This window comes from Lissotriton helveticus, chromosome 8 (genome assembly GCF_964261635.1).
Source record: "Lissotriton helveticus chromosome 8, aLisHel1.1, whole genome shotgun sequence".
Taxonomy (NCBI): Eukaryota; Metazoa; Chordata; class Amphibia; order Caudata; family Salamandridae; genus Lissotriton; species Lissotriton helveticus.
The window spans coordinates 1,376,179,217-1,376,195,378 of record NC_136069.1 but is presented as its reverse complement, the minus strand read 5'-3'; the positions used below and the strand labels follow the sequence as shown (position 1 = coordinate 1,376,195,378).

Sequence of the window (16,162 nt, the reverse complement as noted above, 5' to 3'; positions counted from 1 at the left end):
TGCAGCGGTTCCTTACCGGAGAGTAGGTGATGTGTTGGTTTCTTACTGTGTCCCCCAACAATGCGGCAAACCTGGCGCCTCGATGCGATTTGTGACGATTTGGGATGATGCGTTGGTTCTTGCAGCCGCACAGCAGGGATTGTGTCAGAAACGGTGTGGTGATCTCAGACTTTGGGGATAAGGTGCACTTGATGCACCGATCAGCGTACAGCTTACAGCAATTTCTCGAACCGTGGGCCGGTGCTGCATCGGTTTCTTCAGCGATGCGTCGGAAACCGGTGCAGATGCATCACGCCTCTCCTCGTTGCGTTACTTTTCCAACTCCCAACAGCAGGAACAATCTCCAGAGTCCCAGAACAGCAGCAGGCACCTCTTGGCTGGTCAGATCTCTCAGCAAAGAAGTTCAGGAGAGACACACAGCAAAGTCCTTGTCCTTTCCTTGGCAGAAGCAGCCACTGCTAGCCAACAACAGACAGCACACAGCAAAGGGGCAGTAATTCTCCTTCAGTTTCTCCAGCTCTTCTCCTTGGCAAAGGTTCCTCTTGAATTCTAGAAATAATCTGAAGTTCAGGGGTCTGGGCCTCACTCTTTATAGCACAAAACCCTTTATTCTATATTGGTAGAGAAGCTCTTTGTCCAACCAAAGCCCGTTCTGTCCTCTGTGGTGCAGCTTCCTGGCAGGAAGTGGAGACCGCATTGTCAAAGGCAGACCAGGCTCATTCAGGTGTGAAAGAAATCTCCTACCCCTACTCTGAATGCAGCCAAGGTCTATTCAGCCAAGCCCTGACTCACCCTGGAAAGGCGGGACACAACCCCCAAGTGGCTGTCTGAACAGAATGCACATCCCCAGCCCCTATCATTCCAAAGCCAGACAGCTAATTCACAAACCTAGCAGAAGCACACAGGATGGCTAAGCAAGAAAAGACCTACTTTCTCAAAGTGGTATTTTCAAACACAATATAAAACAATCTTTACTAATAGATGCATTTTTATATTCTAAGTTCAGGCATACTAAACTCCATCTTTCTATCTTGTCCCAATGGGAAGTTATATTTATAAGATGCTATACATGAACTCCCATTCTTTCCTACGGGACAGATAGCCTTTCAATAATAAAAAAAACGAAAGTGGCAGTATTTCACTATGAGGACATGCCACACACATCAGGGCATGTACTACCTTTCCCACACACTGCACCCTGCCCACAGGGGTACCTTGGGTCTTTCTTAGGGGTGACTCCTATATAAGAAAAGGGATGGTTAGGGCCTGGGAAGTGGGTGCAATTGCCAGGTCGACATGGCAGTACCAAACTGCACACCAACTCGGCAGTGGCAGGTCTGAGTTACATTTACAGGCTGCTTATGTGCGTGGCACAATAAGTTCTGCAGGTCCACTTGCAGCATTTGATTTACAGGCCCTGGTCACAGACAGTGCACTGTACTAGGGACTGATTAGTAAATCAAATAAGCCAATCATGGAATCACCAATCCATAACAACAATTTACAGGGAGAGCACATGCACTTTAGCACTAATCATCAGTGGTAAAAAGCCCAGAGTCATAAAACCAACAAAAACATAGTGCAAAACAGGAGGCCAAAAAGTAAACAGTCAGGGGATAAATCCGCTGGACAAGCCATGTCTAACACCAGTCACCTGTGTTCTCCTATAGTATCTTATGCCAGCTTCACCCTTTACACAGAGTGGGTTTGGTGCTCCACTCACAGATGAACAACAAGCTTCATTACTATGCCAAGTATACAAAAGCCTGAAGTGCCCTCGGTTTCACACATTCAATACATCAAACACTGCTGTTACATCATGCACACTGACCATGTCATGAGTAATGTAATATGTGAAGTCATAAGCAGTGCATTGCGGGGCCGTAAGTTATAGTTCGCTCAGGTAACTAGAACTGCTGAATTTCACTGGTTTTGTTTGGGTGAAATCTGAACCTAATTATAACGTCCCTGTAATCTTACTTTTTTCAGTAAAGTTCTACATGTTTTTTTAATTCTATTTCACAAATATAATATCTCTGTAACATTTGTTTTTTTTCACTGAAATCCTATTTTTTTTTAACTGGTAGTCACATTTGCAGAGAGGTGGAGAAAGGGGGCGGTACTTCCGACCGGCTCTTAGGAATCCTGCTGTAAGGGACTTACTGGAGGTAATAGGAGGGCTTATTGGCCCCCAAGTTGCCTTAGCTGGAAGGAGGACTTCATCCCCCAACCAACAATGCACCAGGAGGTGTGAGGGAGTCTGGTGTGGAAACAGGGTGTGGCCTCCGAAGTCCTCTAAGCAATCCCACTGTGTGGGACTTACTGGAGGTAACAAGAGGGCTCGTTGGCCCTGTAGGACCCTCTGCAGCCAAGGGAACTTCATTCCCCAACTAAAAGTGTGCCAGGAGGCGTGTTTACAGAGAAGTAGTAAAAAGGGGCATAGCCTCCAGCAACTTGTCTGTTTTTTTGTTTTCCGCCCACCCCTGGGGCCATGCCTTTTTTCAATGGGGAAAGGGGGCCCCCTCCCTGGTAGATTTCGGTGCCGGGGACCCCATCCCTAGTGTCCGGCCACTGTTGTGGGTGCAAATGTCCCAACCAGGGCACCCACTCAGCAATGATAGACACTGCGGGGGGCCTCAAGTACCCCACAGTCCCTAGAGATGACATGGCTTTGAAAAAGAGGACGCTGTTAACAAGATGCTTCCTCTGTCAACGCAATTGGGCTCGCTTTCAGCAAGCGGAAGCATTTCTGTGCTCTTGCTTGCTGAAAGCAAGCAGTTTGCTATGGCAAGGCGGGAGTAGTAAAGCTCCCACCAAGCCATGTTCTGCGTTCAAGCTATGTTCTGGGGTGGGCACCCTGAGGCATAGCAGGAGCCAGCCCTGAAGAGTGTCAGTTACCAAGGACATCTTTTGACCCAGGAGGGGTCCTGCAGGGCCCCCCCTCCAATCTTCACTAAAGTGCTGTGGAAGTGGTGGTCCCGTTGGGTACACAAAAGACCCCCTCCATTATATTATTTGAACCCGGGGAAGGTGGTGGTACCCAGGGCTGTGTGGGGGGGGTATACAGGCCTCCCCTGCACTAATTTAATTAATAGCCCTGGCAAGGTGGCGGTCTCCAGGGTTGCAGGAGGGCTGAGGGGGGCCCTACATCAGTTTATTATTGATTGTCCCGGTGAGGTTACGGTCCTCGGTACACAAGGAGTGCTGCATTGACACCCCTGCATAACTATAAAACACTGCCCCCAGGATTTGGCCCACCCGGGAAGTTCCTATAAAAGACACGCAGGAGAGAGCTGCATGTTTTTTTCCCACTTTGCCGTGGATTCACCAGTGAATTTGCGGCATTACTGAATTAAAAAAATACTTTTAACCCCCAGCAGCGTCCCTGTGGGGACACCCTCACTAAATCTGGGTGTTCAGGGGGTTCCTACCCTACCTTTTTTCTTTATTTTTTACATTTTTTGTGGAACTCTGCTTCAAGCAGAGTCCCAGGATGGCTGCCAACACTGATTTCAGTACGATTTTCATTGATATCTATATTTTTTAAACTTAAATATCTTAAACTACTGAACGGATTTACACCAAATCACGAAAAGAACACTTTGCTCCCAAAATCAAGCTCTCTGCCAAATTAGGTGTAATTCAGTTCAACGATTCAGGCTGTTCAAATAATGAAAAACCCTCATAGAGCTAACATGTGGAAAACGTGCTTTGGGACCCTCCTTTTTTTCCTCAGCAACCGCTTGACGGATCACCCTGAAACTTTCAACACAGCAGAGGAACCAAAAGAGGACATATTTGAAGATTTGCCAAGAGGCACCAAAGTTATTGGCAAACCCTAAAACACTTTTCTTATGGAAACCTTCGTCCTACTATAACTGGCTATCACCAGTAGGATATGCAAGAATCCTGAGTATTACGGGTGGCTTTTCACATTCTGAAGCAAATTTATATGCTACTCTCCTGTAAGAGAATGCAAAAAACAGCACTGGCAAGGTTGTCTTCTATTGTGAGAACTATTGGCATAGTAATTGCTTTTTTGTAATTTGTCACCATACAGTGCTGTTATATTAAGATTTCCTCATTAGGCTTGGTGGAGAAATGCAAAGAAGAATTAAAAACATGAAGGGAAACAACATTAACAAGGTCATCTGGAAGAGCTATGGTATTGTTTTGCTATGTTCATGTTTTTCCAAGGTTTAACATTGTTTCAGTGACATGATCAGTTTTCCAACTTAATCCATTGGGTGTAGGTTGTCCTTTATTTCAGTGTAGTACATATAATTTTTTCATTGCCTCTCTACTACGGGGCGCATACATTAACCCGTTGTGTGCAGCGGACGGACGGGAGCTGTCCGATGCCACAGTGCTCATGTGCATAGGGCGGCTCCCAGAGAGGTATCATTGGAAAGGGAAGAATCTGCCTAGGGTGATCCCAAAGCAGGGATCCAGCCACTAGGCACAGGGGGGAGCGGCCACTTGGGCAAAGGTTTTTGCTCCTCCCATATGTTTGGGCCAGAACTGTAATTCTGCTCCCCCCTGGGAGGCAGATAGATGAAATAGCCCCCGATCTAGTCACTAGGGATTTTTTTTAATGTATATAGTGGTGGGAGTTGCCCAAAATGGGCATGCCAATGCCCCCACCCCCCTAAAAATTCCACAGTCTTTCTGCCCCCCCCCCACCCCCACGGGAGGCAGATGGGGTAACAGCCTCCAATTTCCCCTCCCAGGGAGGCAAAAAGACTAGGCACCAGGGATTTTTTATGTGTATAGGTTGGGGGCTGCCTCACATGGGCATGCCAATGACCCCACCCCCACAAAAAAAATTCCAGTCTTTCTGCCTCCCCCCGGAGGCAGATTGGGTAACAGCCCCTGATCTCCCCTCCCAGGGGGTAGAAAGCACACTAGGCACAAGGGATTGTTTCTTTTTATACGAAGGGATGGGGACTGCCCAAAATTGGCATGCAAATGACCCACACCCCCAAAATAAAATTGCCACCTTCTTTCTGCCTCCCCTGGGAGGCAGATGGGGCACTAGCCCCCAATCTGCGCCCCCCCCCGCCGGGGGGGGGGCAAAATGCACAGTAGGCTCTAAGGATTTTTTTATGCATATAAGGGTGGAGCAGCCCAAAATGGGCATGCCAATGCCCCCCCCCAAAAATCCACAGTCTTTCTGCGCCTCCCGGGAGGAAGATGGGGCAATAGTCCCTTATCTGCCCTCCGGGGGGGCAGAAAGGCCACTACGCACCAGGGACTTTGCTTTTTTTTATACGTAGGAGTGGAGGACACCCAGAATGGGTATGCCAATGCCCCAACCCCCTAAAACAAATTCCAGTGTCTTTCTGCGCCCCCCAGGAGGCAGATGGGGGTAATAGTCCTTTATCTGCCCACCGGGGTGCAGAAAGCCTACTAGGCACAGGATTTTATTTTTATATGTAGAGGTGGGAGCTGCTGAGAATGGGCAAGCCAAACAAGTCTTTCTGCACCTCCCAGAAGCCAGATCAGGGCAAAAGCTCCTTATCGGCCCCCGGGGGCCAGAAAGCCCACTAACCAACAGGGATAGGTTTATGGGCATGTCAGAGAGAGGCCCCATAGGCAAGGTTCACTCCACTTATTTTTTTTAGGCACACATTTTGGGTGTTTCAGTGATATTTGTAGTCACATCAGCCCCCAAGCGGGGGCAGAAAACCACTAGAAACCAGAGCGAGTTTGTGTGAACTTGAGTTTGGCTAACAGTCAGCATGTACTGACCTTTGGCTGGCATTTTGCTGGCGGTATGTGTGGACCTGCACTTTGCCAACGGTGTGTGGACTAACGCTTGATGACGGTGTGTGTAGATTGGCACTTACCTGGTAGTGTGCGTGGACAGGTGCTTGGCTGCGTGTGTGTATGGATGGTGCATGGCTGCAGGGTCGGATTAGTCATAGCAGGCACCGGGTGCCTCCCCAGTGGGCCGGAAGGTTCGGGGCTGGTTTTCTGGGCATGGTGACGGTTTTTTCACTGGGGGGCTGTTTTGCTGCAGTGCTGCAATATCGGCCCCCAGTAACAAAAGTGAGAGTAGTGCTTTTTATTAGCACGCCCCACTCCACCCTCCCAGGCCAGGTCGAGCAGGAATCTGCCAGGGCTGGTTGCTGTTCCCAGTCTAGCCCGATTGGTTGGTGGTGCGTGTGGGTGGCGGATGGCTGGCAGTGTGCGTGGATAGTGCTTTTCTGACTGTGTGAATGGGTGGCATTTGCCTGGTGGTGTGCGTGGATGGTGCTTGGCTGACGGTGTGCGTGGATATCGCTTGGCTGGTGGTGTGCATGGATGGTGCTTGGCTGGCGGTGTGCATGGATGGCGTGTGGCTGGTAGTGTGCATGCATGGTGCGTGGCTGGCAGTGTGCATGGATGGCGTGTGGCTGGCAGTGTGCATGGATGGCGTGTGGCTGGTAGTGTGCATGCATGGTGCGTGGCTGGCAGTGTGCATGAATGGCACGTGGCTGGCACTGTGCATGAATGGCACGTGGCTGGCACTGTGCATGGACGGCACGTGGCTGGCACTGTGCATGGACGGCACGTGGCTGGCACTGTGCATGGACGGCACGTGGCTGGCACTGTGCATGGACGGCACGTGGCTGGCACTGTGCATGGACAGCACGTGGCTGGCACTGTGCATGGACGGCACGTGGCTGGCACTGTGCATGGACGGCACGTGGCTGGCACTGTGCATGGACGGCACGTGGCTGGCACTGTGCATGGACGGCACGTGGCTGGCACTGTGCATGGACGGCACGTGGCTGGCACTGTGCATGGACGGCGCGTGGCTGGCACTGTGCATGGACGGCGCGTGGCTGGCACTGTGCATGGACGGCGCGTGGCTGGCACTGTGCATGGACGGCGCGTGGCTGGCACTGTGCATGGACGGCGCGTGGCTGGCACTGTGCATGGACGGCGCGTGGCTGGCACTGTGCATGGACGGCGCGTGGCTGGCACTGTGCATGGACGGCGCGTGGCTGGCACTGTGCATGGACGGCGCGTGGCTGGCACTGTGCATGGACGGCGCGTGGCTGGCACTGTGCATGGACGGCGCGTGGCTGGCACTGTGCATGGATGGCGCGTGGCTGGCACTGTGCATGGATGGCGCGTGGCTGGCAGTGTGCATGGATGGCGCGTGGCTGGCAGTGTGCATGGATGGCGCGTGGCTGGCAGTGTGCATGGATGGCGCGTGGCTGGCAGTGTGCATGGATAGTGCTTAGCGGACGGTGTGGTTGATGGAGGTGTGCGTATACAGACTCTTGGCTTGCATCGATCCACCAGTGTTTTCTTACCCAGAATCCCCCGCAAACCTCAAATTTACTTAGTCAAATTTTCCTCACATTTCATTGTGGGTTAGTTGTAGGATCACACATTTGCTACCACCCAGCTTTCCCATTGGTCGCCCAAGAAAAATTATACCGCACTGTGTGGTTGCCCAAAGTAGTGTCAGCCTAAAAACATATAAACAAACTAACCTTTTGGACCCGCTTTGGGCCACTCTTAATCTCCAGACGTTGTTTGGCCCTTCCGTGTCAAACACTTGGCCCATCCACGCAAGTAAGGTATCATTTTTAATGTGAGACTGAGGGGAACGCAGAGTGGTAGTAAATTTGTGCTGTGCAGCGATCCCGCAACTTTCCCACACAGATATTAGGGGAAAATATGACTTTTTAGCTATATTTGAGGTTTGCAGCGGATTCTGGGAAGGGAAATTTTGGGAGAACAATGCAAGCCACACCTACCTGGACTCCCACAGGTGTCCAGTTTTCAGAAATGTCTGTTTTTTAGGTTCCCGTAGAGGTCTTCAAACCCGGGACCAAACACACAGGTGCCCACCTATCACAAAAATTATATGGTCTTTCAAAGGGGTCACTTGCGTTTTTGGTCTCGGGCTCAGCAGCCATCTAGGGTGATGCAAACAGGAGATGTGCACATAACTACTGCTTCTAAACTCTATTTTGTGTTCCCATTTCAGAAATACATAGGTGTCCCTGATACCTATTTCTCACTCTTTATATTTTACCAAAATGAATTGCTATATACCCGGTACACAATGAAAATAATTGCAAGCTGCTGCTCAGTTATTGGCTTTGGGTACCTCGGGTTCGATGGTGAACCTACAAGTCCTATATATCACCACAACCAGAAGGGTCCAGCGGATGTAACAGTATATTGCTTTAAAAGATCTGCAATAGTTAGAAGTCACAGATGAAAACATTGGTACAAACGGCTGTTTTTTCCAAACTCAATTTCTATATTTTTTTATTTCAACTGCTAGTTTCTATAGGAAAACCTCGAAGGATCTACATAAATGACCCCTTGCTTAGTTCAGAATGTCGTCTACTTTTCTGAAATGAATAGCTTCCCAGGTTCCATTATTGCTTTCGCACCCATTTCTAACACTAACTGTAAGGAGGATGAAAGCATAAAAAATAATAAAAATAGGCTAAATCCCAGTATAAATGCCAAAATTGTATAGAAAAGTTTGGTTTTCTGACAAAAGTTTGCATGTCCCTGGAAGATGTAAATATGGTGATTTGCGCACCACAAACCCTTTGTTGATACCATTTGCAGGTAAAAAACAGATGCTTTCTTCTGCAGGACTTTTTCCTCATCACCCCCCCAAAACAAAATGTTGCTGAATTTTGGCTAATTTCTGGGTCCCATCCAGGGGAATCAACAAACCCTGGGTACATTTAAAATCCTCAAGATGTTGGAAGAGAAGGACGCAAGTTTGGCATGGATACCTTATGTGGTGTAAAGTTACAGGGGTCTAAGCGCAAACTACCCCAATTAGCCTATAAAAGGCTTAGCACGGGGGTAGAAGGCCTGGTAGCGAAAGGGTTAACAAAAGCTGGAGAAGATATTGCTCCAAGTAAAATATATCACGTTACATTTCATTCAATTAACCTCAAATATATATTTACTATTAAATTGTCTGAAATTTATATAAATGTAGCTATAAATACAATTACTAAATACAACACAAGCTTTCGTGAAGTATTCAGCATTAACGTGAAAATACATGGCTACCACTACTACAAAACTAATTCAGCATACATCACACCATGCATCCATGATATGCAAATAACATACTGTACAGAGAGTGAACTTATCTTGCAAAAGAAAAAGGGACAAATCTTACTTTGTAGGACTCCTCCGGTTGCCAGTGAACCCAGTCATAAACCACATTTTTACCTTCTTGCACCACATATTTTGCCCATGGTGAAATGCGGTAGACAACCTGGCCGCTTTTACTCCGGATAACCACCTTGGCAATAAAAACAAAAACAAAAATACACGTTTAACTATGCAGATCTTTTGGACTCAAATCAAAGCACATATTTTTTCGATATTTGTAAAGACAGACATTGTTTTCTAAAGCAAGACCTCAACAATAAAACCATGCGAACTCTAGTGAACAACCATGTAAACGTTTATGGAGTAAGTGGTAGCAAGCACAAATTCTCACCCATTTTTATTTTTTGGCACTTTCGCTCAGCAAAAAAGAAGTTAGTAATGGATACTGAGAATTTGTTTTTGTTTATATATAATAAACTAAGTAGTTTTACAAAGCACCTGAGATTATATCATATCAGGTAACAAGACTCCCTTTCAAGGAGAAATCGTAATGCGAGTTATTGTGAAAAGTACTTGGCACAAATATGAGCGGAATCTTCCCAGCACGAGTAACAGCTCTTTAATGTGGGTGGTTAAACATTTCAAGTACATTTTTTATCCAAGCAGATTGCGCGGGTAGTCTTTAGGTGCGAAACTAAAAATCCAAATGGAAGCTGCATCAATCTCAGCACGAGCGTCAGTCCCTTTAATACGGGTGGACTACAAATATTTCAGGTAGATTTTTACTCCAGCAGACTGTTCTCAGCACAAAATTACAAATCCGAACACGAGTGGCAGTGTTTTTAATATAAATGAACAGGCAATTACATTTTCAAGATTCATTTTTACCTGAATGGACTATTTGGGTAACTTGCATGCCTGTCAAGTATCACGGATCAGCCGTGACGCTCAAGCAATTCAGTGCGGTGTGCCGCATCACCGCACTGAAATGAATTGTCACGCATTTATTCCAATCTGAAATGTTGGCTATGCAGGTGCCAGCGCGCGCCACCTGCGGTGCCTGTGTGCCGGCTCTGCTGCTCCAAGGCGTGCTACCAGCAGCTGCTTGCTGGGTTCAGTACGTTAACCCCTTTCAGGCTGATGACGAGCTCAGCTCGTCATGAGCGTAACCTGCCGTGCGCTCTGAGCTCGTCATGTAACGCGGTAATTTTAAAATTGCCGCGTACAGCGGGAAAAGCCGCTGCATTGATGCGGTTAATAAATAGTTAAATATTGTTCCTCTCAGCTCTGGAGTGGCCGAGAGCGCAACAAAGAAACAAATCTGCCCCGCCTAGTACAGCGCCAGGCTGCATTTCCTGCGGCGCAGCGGTAGTACTGCCTTGTAACGTCCGGTCCTAGAGGAAGGGGAAGTGACGAGGCAGAAGCAGCGGGGGATTCAATGCGAGTCCACGAGTCCTCTGGTCCACTGCTGACTGCCGCGGTGCACAGCACTTTGCGAGACCAGTGGGGGCGCCGAGACCCACAGTGACTGAATAATTTGTCACTCACCGACAGGACACTCTGGCCGCCTGCCGCGCATTTGAGGCATCAGGTGATTGCAGGCGCAAACTAGTGCGGCCGGGCGGGTCAGGAACAAGTCAGTGAGTCAGGCAGTGTCTGGGAGAAAAAGCCTGCTCTGCTGCAGAGAGTGCATCATGCAGTGTGCTGCAGCTATGCGGCCGCGATGGTCCCTGGGGGCCTGTGTGGCTCATGCCGCGGCCACCGGACGTCAGCAAAGGAGCTAGATAGACTTTAATTTCTGTGCTTGTAGGGTTTTAGGATTTAGACGGAGTGTCTCAAAGGTCGAGTGCAGATGGCATATTAAGAGCAGATCTGGACGCATTATTATCCAGGCTTCCTTAGACGAAACTGAAGGTCGTTGTACAACAATTGCCGCTCAACGAGTCGAATCACACAGTAAGTTGCCTCAGTGAGCAGGTGCGGTGCGTCCATTGGGGCGTGGGGGCATAGCCCCCCACCCGCCTGCAGCTCACTCAGCGTTAAGTAAACTGAATCAGTTCAGTTTACTTAAGTTCAAAGTAAAGACGCCAAGGCGGGAGAACTGACATTCCAATCATGTCAGTCAGCATGACATCACATCGCCCACCCCTTCAGAGTCTGAAGGGGGTGGGCGGGGTGGCGTCATGTTGACTGACATGATGATGTCATGTAACCAGGGCAAGCAACACAAGTGCACATGAGTGGGGACGGAGGGTGAATTTTTTACCCGTGCCCACACATGCGCACTTGCGTTTGCACATGCCCATGCTCCTAATGGGCGTGCTGCGGGCGAAGAGAAACCTGTGCCCCAATCCAATCCTCAGACGTGAGTCCCAGGCTCTCCACACCACTGGAGTCTAGCTATCCAGGCTGATAGCCAGAAACCGGTCCTTGGATGCTTGATTCCGGTCTGGGAAAGACATGGCTTGGTAGTTCGGACTGGACTGTTCCCATGAGGCACAGGGTCAGAGCTGATTTGCATATACTAACAATCAAAAGTGGAAAGGATCACAAGTCCTGCAGAACCCAAGTGTGCAGGATGTACAGGGTGTCTCCCAAATATTAACCCTCATGCACGTGTCTTTTCGTTCTATTGTTCTGATCTCGTGGCGGTATATACTGGGTACCCGCTTTTTAAAGTACATGTAAGTGCATAATCATTGGGTTATTTTTTTGTAAAATGCACCCTCCACCAGGAGGTTCTTTCTTGGGTTGTGACAGTAGTGATCGTGGAAGTGATTGGTGAGTGGGAAAGGTGAGGTATATAGTTAAAATACCCGTACAGCCAGATTGTTTATTTTAATTGGTCTGGATTCGGCTAGCTTCAATGAGCGCATTATTGGATTGATTTTTAGGAAGTCCAAACACATTTATTCAGTGCAAAATGTGGGGGGAGAGGTCGACATGTTTCTGCCCTAGAAGCCGTGAGGCGGTCTATGGGCATTCATCAGGACCGTTGAGTGAAAGTGTGTGAAGGAAAGGAATATTATTAACCTGTTCCTTGGTGCGAGGTCACTTGGTACCTCATGTTAAATAGCGCATTGCGGCATCAGTTGTGAGGCGCTGGGGTGCGGATGGCAATTTGCCTCGCTACCGTAGCTAACAGCTTGTGCTGTCGCTGCCTTCAGTCAACCGGAATATGATTTGCATATAGCCAGTGTCTAACCCAGGGTGGTGTGGAGTGCAAAAAAAACGATGGATTTAGGCCCAGATCCTTGTACTGGGGTGAATGTATGACATTGTTCTACATTCTGTCCATCAACTGTGTTTTTTGCAATTTTTTTCCAATCCAATCCTGGCGCTGCAGGAGCACCAGGATTGGCTGCCAGTCCTCCTTCGTGACGTGAGGTGCCAAGGGGTCGGGGAGCAGAGGTGGCGCGGACCCGGACCGGAGGTGACTGGGGTAAGTTTTGGTTTTTTACATTTAATATTTAAGTCCCCCCCCGCGCGACTATCTCCCCGGCCGCGACTCGGATCCTGGGTGTCCTAAGCCCCCCAGGGAGGCCACACACTCTCGCAGAGTGCTCCACCTTTTCTCTTCTCATGGCTCCGCTTGCCCACTAACGAAGTTTGGTCTATAAAGTAGTATTCAGACTATAATTCTCTCCCGTCCTATGTGCGTTTGTGTTCCGTTATATGTAAAGCGCCTCCATGACGCCAGTGCGCTATATATAAAGTGTTTACAAGTCCAAATGTACACATGAAGGCTATAGACACCACTAACTTTAAAAAACACACTACATATTTAGGCGAGAGATCAGACCTTCAAAATGTCATAGTAAATTGTATTTATATAGTGCTTACTAACCTGGATAAGGCATTCATGCGCTTTGCGCTCAGTAACTCACAAATCCGGAACCCATGATTAGAGTAATGACTGACCTCTGAATTCTATACTAATAAGAGGAGCCAGGATACAAAATGGAGCGAAGGGTGGCTCTATACACACCAGTGCCCCATATATGCACCACTTTATCATGGCAGCTGCTCCTTCGACATATTCATAATATCTGGCGACCTCTACATTGTGGTACTCATCCATGTGCAGCACCAGGGGACCATGATTTTTGCTTAGTAATGTGACAGAGCTGGCCACATGTTCTGTTCTGTACTTTGGCTGGCATAGTGATCCTTTTTCTGTGCTTTTCTAAGAGGAATAGACATTGAAAACTGAATAAATCCCTTCTGCCTCGAGAGAAGTAATCGTTTCAGAGCAATATTTGTCGTTGGTTAATAAGCGCTGGTGGGCAGATACTTATCCAGCCCCCGTGTGTTTCATCATTTGTGCTTCATTCACCGATTAATGATCGGGGTGGGCATTTTAACTGCATTCGAGTATCATTTGATATGTACATTTAATGTGCATTTAGGTGACTTTTAACAAATCTCTGTTGGTAGGTTCATTTGCTAATTGTGTCACTTGTGTGCATTTTGGTTTGAATGTATTTCACTTGTTTTTTGCTATTTGGAGTTCATTTAATTTACTTGTACATCTGCTAACTAGTTTCTGTCTCCTTTTTGGTATTATGTAAGTTTGAGTGTTTGGTGCTTGGCTGTTGTCATTTGGGTGGATGTGTTCCGTTTCGTTTGTACGTATAGCATTTGTGTTTGCTGCTTATCTTTATATTCCAGATGGTACCTGTGTGTATCTTTGTGCCAGTTGTCCTTTATGCCATTTAATATGTATGTGACATTTAGCGTTTCGGAGTGTCTGTGATGATTTCTGTATTTGGGCCTGCCTTTTGTTTGTTTTTGACGTCCGCGTTCTGCTTGCTGCTGAGTGTGTGTGTGGTATTTCGGGTATTTCTGTTTCAATGTGTATACACCGTGTGCCCTTTATTTAGATTTTCAATTGCCCATTGCACTCATCTGGGTATGGAGAACCTTTGTTTGGAGTGCTGCAGCAGGCTGTATGTGTATTTGCAAAAAACACAGTTGATGGACCGAATGTAGAACAATGTCATACATTCACCCCAGTACAAGGATCTGGGCCTAAATCCATCGTTTTTTTGCACTCCACACCACCCTGGGTTAGACACTGGCTATATGCAAATCAGCTCTGACCCTGTGCCTCATGGGAACAGTCCAGTTCGAACTACCAAGCCATGTCTTTCCCGGACCGGAATCAAGCATCCAAGGACCGGTTTCTGGCTATCAGCCTTCATCAGCCTGGATAGCTTGACTCCAGTGGTGTGGAGAGCCTGGGACTCACGTCTGAGCATACCCAGCCCACTCGAGGTGAAAATTGCAAAAAACACAGTTGATGGACAGAATGTAGAACAATGTCATACATTCACCCCAGTACAAGGATCTGGGCCTAAATCCATCGTTGTGTATTTGCAGCTCTAATCTCTGTGCTTCTCTAATTTTCTTGAAAATGCTCCATTTACCCCCACATTTTTTCAAAATGTTCGTGGGAGGAAAACTCCCCGAACCACCCTTAAGATGTTCGGTCTCGCGAGCGCACGGTGCACTTAGACAGAAAGTTTACGCCCACCACTTTCAAATGTCACCAGCCACCACTGTCAGTGAGGTATCAGTTTTCTTCAAACTATACTTTCCATTTTGTTAAAAGCGCTAGCGCGCTGCCAGTCCTACTACTTTCAGTGCCAGAGAACTCCGCTCACATGCTCAGTATCTATGTGTTAGCTCTGTGACAAAACCTTCTGAAAACAAATGTGTGCAGGGGCCCTTCTGTTCTGGGCAGTGTGCGGGCTCTGCATTCACATTATGTTACGCAATTATTTCCTAACCTGTTGCAGAGGCCTGCTTGTGAATTGCTTAGCAGTGACACTTGTGTATTTAATCTTGTATTACACATACTCTGGTTCCTATCTAAACGACTGCGTTTTTGTCTAAACGATTGCATTTGCAATTTCTATCTCCATGGCGTTTAAGACCAGCCTTTTGCTAGCATGAATTATAAAATGGGACCTCTCATCCCCTTCCTGCAAGTTAGCATTCATCTTAGAAAGGGGAAGTAGGTTAGTAACTTTGCAATTCAGAGACTATGCAGCAGCTTGAAAGACTTTCCAAAGCTTTTTACAGTTTTAAAGGGGGTAATTTCTGATATTTAGCTTTTTCCATGGGCTTATGTGTTTGGTTTTATTTCAGGGGGAAAACGTCACTGTCACTGAGAACTGCAGTCATGCAGTCGGTCTCCAGTTTGAAGACCTTGTTGGAGTTTCTTGTTGCTCAAGTGGGTGTAATTTCTGATATTTATGGGTTTCCCTAATCTTCATTAGTTGATTTTGCCTGCGAGACAGTGTCACTCATAGTCATTGAATTGTCACTCATAACTTCTCTGAAATTAGGAAAATGTCACACATAGCAATCTGAAACCTTGGCAGCAATGAATTTGTTTAGCGCAAAACTCATTTTTCTTTTCTTTTTTTGTATTATTTTTAAACAGGAAGCAAAGACTACTGTACATTCAGTATCAATTTCCTCTTCCTGTAATGAGACTCCTTCAGCTTTTCCGGCCCTTGGTCATTTTGGATTTATATTTTGGAGGTAAAGAATCACTCCCTCTGCAATTATTGCTTCACCCACACCCTTGGAATTTATTTTTTTTGTTGAAAAAAAATATAGTAAGCTCAATGCAATTCTTGGCAAACTTTTTTGCGAGAGGGCAGGCACCACTTTGTTTATTTTTTGTCAGATTTTGTTGCTGGATGACCTTTATGATAGTACAGACCATTGAGAGATTAAATTGTCTAAAGAGGAAATGCTAGCACATTTTTATGGTGAAGGCCTTGTCTTTTAAATGAATTTTCTCCTTTTCCTCGTGTATGTTTTTATTTTGTACAGATGTGTTAATCTTTTACTGTGTTGTTTTAGTGTTGAGCCTATACATATTTCTTTTTATTACTAGTTATATTTTTTATTAGAAATTAAATACATGATTTGATTTACTTAAACTTAATTAATAAAATGATATTCTCCATTTTAATTTTTATACTTTTGATGATAATTTATTTTAATAAAGGGTTTTAGGGCTCTAGGGAAATAGGCTCGAAAGTTACTT

The 16,162-nt window shown here is 46.9% G+C and overlaps 1 protein-coding gene across 1 annotated transcript in view; it reads right to left on the bottom strand.

Moving 5' to 3' along the window:
• The window catches only part of GBE1 (1,4-alpha-glucan branching enzyme 1), a 686,238-nt gene that overhangs the window by 383,259 nt on the left and 286,817 nt on the right, over window positions 1-16,162 (bottom strand). Inside the window, exon 4 of the mRNA XM_078658343.1 lies at window positions 9,161-9,286. Coding sequence (XP_078514469.1) covers window positions 9,161-9,286 — 126 coding nt within the window. The remainder of the gene's footprint in view (window positions 1-9,160; window positions 9,287-16,162) is intronic.